A 7,098-nucleotide genomic window follows, 5' to 3' on the forward strand; every position below is an offset into this window, starting at 1 on the left:
AACAGTCTCCTAGCTGGGGTCCCTTTCGATCAGCCCAGGCCAGCAATGCAGATCATCACGGATGTCCCTCTGCTAGGCTGGGGCGGTCACCCTACACCATCCAGGGCAGCTGGCTCTCCCAATAAACAGTATTGCACATCAACCACCTCGAATTCAGGGCTGTCAGGAACTCTGGCAAGCACTTTGCTGTGATCATTACCAATTCATTGGTGCACATGCTCACAGACAACAGGACCACCATGTTTTATATAAACAGACGGGGGGGGGGTGCCTGGTACCGGTCATATTGTGCAGAGGTAGTGTGCCTGAGGAACTGGTACATTTGCCACAAAGTCACCTTGAGGACATCATACCTACCTGGCGTGAACAACATTATGGCGGCTGCTCCGAGTCGCAGTTTCTTTATGGACCATGAATGGGGGAGACACCCAGGAGTCCTTGCCTTTGCCTTTCACAAGTGGAGCTACCCGTCAATAGACCTCTTTGTGACTTGCCATAACACCAAATGCTCCCACTTCTGCTCTCGAGCAGGGCTGGGCAAGGGATCAGCAGGCGATGAGTTCCTAATCGCCTGGAAGGAACCTCTCTATTATGCCTTCCCACCAATTTTGTTGATCCCGAGCGTCCTCCACAAAGTTCCGTCTGACTGGCTTGCCTCATCTTATAGCACCTTCCTGGTTGAGGCAGATTTAGTTTCCTTGCCTCTACAGCCTGTCCGTGGAATCACCAGTTCTGCAGCCTCACCATCACAACCTCCTCTTTCAAAATTGAGGCATGTTATTGCACCCTCAGCCCTGCACCTTCATGCTTGGCTCCTCTCTGGTTCCATTACAACAAGACCCATGATGCCAATAAAACACATTAATCCCTAGTTTTCACCGATACAAACCATTCTGGATTATGTGCTACACCTAAAACACGGGAGCCTGTCCATCTCCTCACTGAAGATACATCTCGCTGCAATAGTGGCCTTTCACGGCCAGGTTTATGGGTCATTGGTCTTCGCTCACCCTGTCACCAGGTGATTCCTAAAAGGGCTCACAAATGTGTACTCCCCCACCCTCACATAGGATACCTGCTCCTTCATGGAGCCTAGACCCAGTATTGGGGGGAGGGATAGCTCAGTGGCTTGAGCATTGGCCTTCTAAACCTAAGGTTGGGAGTTCAGTCCTTGAGGAGGCCATTTAGGAATCTGGGGCAAAATCTGTCCAGGATGGTACTCAGTCCTGCTGTGAAGGCAGGGGACTGGACTCAATGACCTTTCAAGGTCCCTTCCAGTTCTAGGAGATAGGCATCTCCATTGATTTAGTGTACTTCCTTCCTTATGAGACCTCCTTTCGAACCTATGGCTACCTGTACCCTTCCATTCCTATTGATGAAGGTGTTGTCCTAATTGCCATTGCAAGGAGAGTTAGTATGATTGTGGCACTGATGGTCAGGCTGCCCTACACCCTCTTCACAAAGGACAAAGTAACCCTGTGCCCACACCCCTCCTTTCTTCCCAAAGTCTGCACCTCATTCCACATCAATGAACCAATAGTGTTACCCATGTTTTTTCTTAAGTCCCATACATCTCCTAGAGACGCTATGCTACATACCCTTGACATTAGGTACTCATTGGCCTTCTACATTGACAGAACCCAACCCTTCCATAAACCTATGGCAATTAACGGGGGGGAAACCTATTTTTAGTGGTAATGGCCCCAAGGTGCTTAAAGCACATGATTAAGTTCCAGTTGAGTTAAAGGGGACTACTTACATGTTTAGATTTTTAACCTTGTTGAATGGGAGGGGCAGGAAGGGGGATTCTCTCTAAAGCTACTCCTAGTGAGGAGTATAGAAAAGGCTAAGTGTGCTCGTTTTTAATACTAGTCATGCCAACTTCACCATGTTTTGGAGCCTTCATGGTTTATTTTAACATCTAGTATAGTTTTTATCATTTCAAGTACTTGCTAAATTGTTTGATCTGTATTGTCCATATGAGTATAGCTTGGGTGCTCCTACTTTGTATGTTTTTTCTGTGGTATGCCATGTTGGTGTAGCCTTTTCAGTCCCAGATACAAGCTGGATACGGTAATATCTTCTTTGGACCAATTTCTGTTGGTGAGATACCAGCTTTTCAGCTGCATGGGGCTCCCAGACTTTGTTTTTCTGTTGAAATTTGAAATATTACTAAGTCAATATACTTGTGTTGTTATATTCTTTTTGTATTAGTCTGAATTTGTAAAACCTTATTGAAATATGTCTATTAAAATAAATATTTCTACAATAGTATCTAAACCCTGAGCTTGGTAATATCATGTAGATTTCTGGGAGTCAAAACAACACACCTGATGTTTTCTGGTGTTCAGTTTTATGATAATTTCAGTGCTACTCTTTCTGTAAACTAGTATCATACTTTGGGGGTAAACCTTGCTGTTACTACTAAATTCAAATTAGAAAAAGTGATTGAGGGAAGAGAGAACTTTTTGTACAGCTCACTATTTTAGAAATTAGCCATAATTTCATAATAAAATTTGTCATAAATAAGCTGGAAAATATAAGCATCTTAGAAGTAAACTACCATATTTATTCTCAGATTTTCAGTGTAACTATCAGATCTATACTTCCTTGGCACTGTAGCCCATAAAAATTACCGTTGGACTTTTTTACAATAGAAATAATTATTAAAGTAATGTCTTTCAGAAATCAGCTTGTAAGCTCTACTCCCAGTTGAGTTTAAGGCTCTATCTACTGGGCTTGTATCTTGTATCAGCTCCCAGTTCTTCCCTCAGGAAGAACTGGGAGCTGATATAAGATTTGTGTCTATATTATAGAAGAGGATTTTTTTATGTGAAGATAATGAATTTTAGCTGTCAGACTTGAGAAACAAGGAGAGAGCTATGCAAATACTTGATTTTTTTACATGCCTGAAAGGATAGTGCATTGACTCAACTTCTACTTACAGAATTTCTTCAGACTTTATACTTAACTATAGTTACACAAATGTTGTTTGAGTTAATTGCTGTCCCTGGTCAAGTGAGGCCTGCCACAGAAACAACTGCCTAGGAAAACCTGAAATGTATCTGCCTGCACTGTGTCCCGGAGGTTTTTAGTCACTTATTTATTTAAGCCCATATAGACTTAGTTTTTAAAACCATTGTCTTAGGGATGTTTAGAAGTTGTCTACAAATATGCTTTAATTTTCATTTGTTAATGTTACTGAAGTTTGTTTTCTTTTACTTTCTGTATTTACTGACTGCATCTTAGTTCATAGATTTTTTTCAGAAGTGTATACCATTGAGTATTGCACTTCTGGAAAAAGTAACACTCAGCCATTAGGTTTCTGTATTTATAATAGCTGTCAAGATTATAGTTGTATAACTTTTTATACTTTTTATTTTTTAGTGAATGAAATCATAGGAAGAGATATGTCACACATCCCAGTGTCACATGGACCAACAGTGGCCAGCCAATCTCCACATACATGCCCTGGATCTCTGGAGACAGGAATATCGGATGGAGTCTAAAAGTGGCTAAGCTTGCAACTAAATGTCCATGAAAGCTTTCAAGTTTTCTCTGAATATTTCTTCTCATCCCTTTCTCTTACACTCACTGTGCTTCCAACTCTTGTGGCCTTTTATAAACTGGAACAATGGACCCTTGCATAGCCCTTTTGGTGGGTTACATTTTGATGTACAGACAGAGCATTTCTAATTCTAGTTTCTCAAGTGCTGTAAAAATGATGGGGTAAATGGACACAAAGAAGCCAGACAAAATATTTTAACTATTAAAAATTACAGATGAGCTTTGCTGTTTTACATTTAAATTAGAATACTTTTATATTGCAAGTGCTTCAAGTGTGGAGATGTTAGTTTTGCTCTTATAATATTCACAGTACTGAATGTGGAGAAAAATCTAATACACATCTTCTGTGTGCTACTTTCCCTTAGAAGAGGTAGTAGAATTGTAATTGACAGTTTTGTACACCTTTGGTCATTCTGAAAGCCTTTAAGCTTCTGGTGTTTAAAAGATAACTTTTTATAATGAAATCTTCCAGAGGCAAAAAACCAAACCAGTCATCTTAAGCCAATGCCTTGGAAGCCATTGTGTATAAAAATACTTTAGTGTTTTCTTTCTTTGATTCATAGGAAGCAAAGCCAAATGTAGATCTGCACTTATTTATAAACGGGAATTGTTATTTGATAGGCTGCAAAGAGACCATTCCATCATGGAAGTGTTGGGATAGAAATGACATTCCAAAATGTAACTTTTATAGCTATATGGGTAATCTTCCTGTAAATTTTATTAGCACAGACTCCTTACTGAATTTTTTTCATAAAAAGGTAACATTTGTAGTCAAATTTGAAAACTAAGGTTTTTATTTAAAAACCTTAATTTCAAAGCCATGTTAGGTAAGGGGAAATTTTGGTATTTGCAGAGGATTTGTTTTTTATTCCTAAGAAATAATGTTTTGAAATACATCAATCTTCCATGGCTCTAGTATTTTCCATGCAGTAAATCATTTGCTTATATTCCTTTTCTATATGTTCATTTACCTAAATTATGCTACTTTGACATGACAGTTTCTTAAATTTGAACTGATATAAACATTTACCTGCTGTAAAGAAACTTACTGTGGGCAACTGCTTGAAAGGAAGTACATTTGAGTAATTTGCCCATAGTAAATTTGTAAAGCAGAATTTATTGCAGAGGAAAATAGTGAATGAGACAATGACCATGACATTAATCCTTTACAGTTTGTATGAAAGGATGCATTTTCCTCACCTGCCCACTTCAGCAGATAGTAATGTTTACATTGCATGACTTTTAAAACCTCAGTACTCTAATTAAAAGCCTAGGAGAGGATCTGAAACTGCTTATTTAGGTCTTGTTAAGTATTTCCCAAGAGGTTATAATTTACAGACCTGTCTGATGTGGAAAATACAGGGTATACAAAAAATGAGAGATTCATATATAGCAAAATATGATTAGAAGTTTCATACTTGAAGTTGTTTTTAGTCCAGGTTTCTGTTCTTTTGTTGAAACAGCCATTATTTGTATTCGTGAAAATGAAAAGCAAATACATTCATGTTTGAATGCCTATAAGGGAATGACAACATTGAATTGGTTCAGATATTTGAGAGTATTTACATTTCAATTAAAACATGTACAGGGCATGCCATTGCTTTGGAGAAATGAAGCTGTTTTGTCTATATATGTTCTTAAATTACAGTAACACATCAAAGAAAGTCTTAAATGGACTCCATTATTGAGGTCATTAAGAATAAAAACCCACTATAGTAAATATGGTGGCCCATGTATTGGCCAACCAGCCAGGGAAGTTTTACATAGAATTTTTTGCATATGAAATATTAATTTCTATATATGTTTAGATGTAATGTTCTAGCAATACTGTTAAAGGATATAGAATATATCTTTGTATTTGTTGGATCATGGATCTTTATGAAAGACCTAAATTTGAGAAGATGGTGGAAATGGAACTCTTTTAAGCAAACTTGTGCATTTTTTTAAAATGCTATCTAGGACTACCATGGTGATAAATCTTATTTTAATTACTGTTTTTCAAATAAGTTTATGTCAAGCCACTATACAGGTAGATTCCTTTCTGACAAACTGTGTTCTGGGAAGCTAAACAGTTAATGTACTGTACATTAGTGTAAGTGGCTCTCAAAATAGTTATTTTTGACCGTTCTGTCATTTGAAAAGAATAATTGTAACTGTTCCTCAGTGGTGCTTCTTTAGTTACTATCCCTACTCACATTAACTTTAAACATGCTAACACACTGAAGTGTTTAGAAGTGCAGTTAGCTATGTTTTTATAACACTGTTAAAATCACTGTAAGTTGTGTAACTGTCCATAGGTTGTGTGCTGGTGGCAAGGCATGTTCCAGTTTTCATTTAATGTAACAGGTCTGTTGAATTAACCAATATTTGTGGGAGGAGTCTAATTTCATGAGCTTTTCATACTTGTGTGGGTTTTGTGCTCCTAACAACTGTTCCAGCCTCTTCTCCTTGCAAGTCCTCTGAGTGAGTAGCTAGAATTCATACTATACCTAAAACATGGGAGCCCATACAATCCAGAGTTGCTATGCACTAAATCTTCTGATGCCTTTAAATACCTTGATGCCTGTAGACCTAGAGATGCTTTCATATATATATATATATATATATATATATATATATATATATATATATATATATATATATATATATATATATATATATATAAAAATCAGTTTTTGTATTTGCCTTGTAAAAGCTTCAGTACATAGAAGGGGTCTTAATTTTATTTTGTCTTGTGTGATATTGTAAAGACTGTTAAAAGCACACAATCTCCATTGGACTATGCAAATTTAATTTTACAATGGTACCTTGTGACTTGATAATTTGTTGGTATCCACTTTCTTGCTCTTCCTCAATCTCTGCTTTCCATATTTAGATTTAGATTTTAAACATGAAGGAAAGCCTTAATAATAGTCTGTCTTCTATGGAGAGAAGGGAGGATCAATGTTAAGAAGTATTTGGCACATTAGATGTGGGCCATGAAAAAGTAACTTTAATTTTCTGAATTTAACCACAAATCTGGCAATCAGATGTCCTCTATTAAATATATATATCAGTGGAACTGCCATCCTCTGTGAACCAAAGAAAAAAAATGACAATTTTGTTCTCATGCAAACAAAGCTTTGAAAGTCTATTTTTGATACACATAATGGATGTCATTCCTTGAGCTTTGGAAATTGTTCAAATTGAAGTTTTATATTTTAAAATGTGGGACAATTGAGATTAAGACTAAAGATTCTGTTCTAGATGTTTACAGAGCCTTGTATTGTAATTTCATGTACATTTTGTATTTAAAACATTTTGTAAGTTATGATTGCAGTGCTATTTGAGAAATACAAAGGGAAGAACTTGTATTTTAGCCTCTTAAATCATAGTGTTGAATAAATAAGAAAATACATAATGTGTCACTGTTTATTCAAATATATAACCTAAGTAGGACTTGAGTAAAATGAAGCCACTAGTCTTAAACTGCTGGATAGCTATGTTCTACTGCTCTTTGGAGTACTGACTATATGATACTTTTATTAATAA

General features: G+C 36.9%; 1 protein-coding gene across 1 annotated transcript in view; it reads left to right on the forward strand.

Moving 5' to 3' along the window:
- The window catches only part of NFATC3 (nuclear factor of activated T cells 3), a 156,029-nt gene extending 149,846 nt beyond the window's left edge, over window positions 1-6,183 (forward strand). Inside the window, 2 exon segments of the mRNA XM_075940320.1 lie at window positions 3,388-3,448; window positions 3,450-6,183. Coding sequence (XP_075796435.1) covers window positions 3,388-3,448; window positions 3,450-3,519 — 131 coding nt within the window. The 3' untranslated portion in view covers window positions 3,520-6,183.
- The last annotated feature ends 915 nt before the right edge of the window (window positions 6,184-7,098 follow it).

Source organism: Pelodiscus sinensis, chromosome 12, assembly GCF_049634645.1.
Source record: "Pelodiscus sinensis isolate JC-2024 chromosome 12, ASM4963464v1, whole genome shotgun sequence".
NCBI classification, from domain to species: Eukaryota; Metazoa; Chordata; order Testudines; family Trionychidae; genus Pelodiscus; species Pelodiscus sinensis.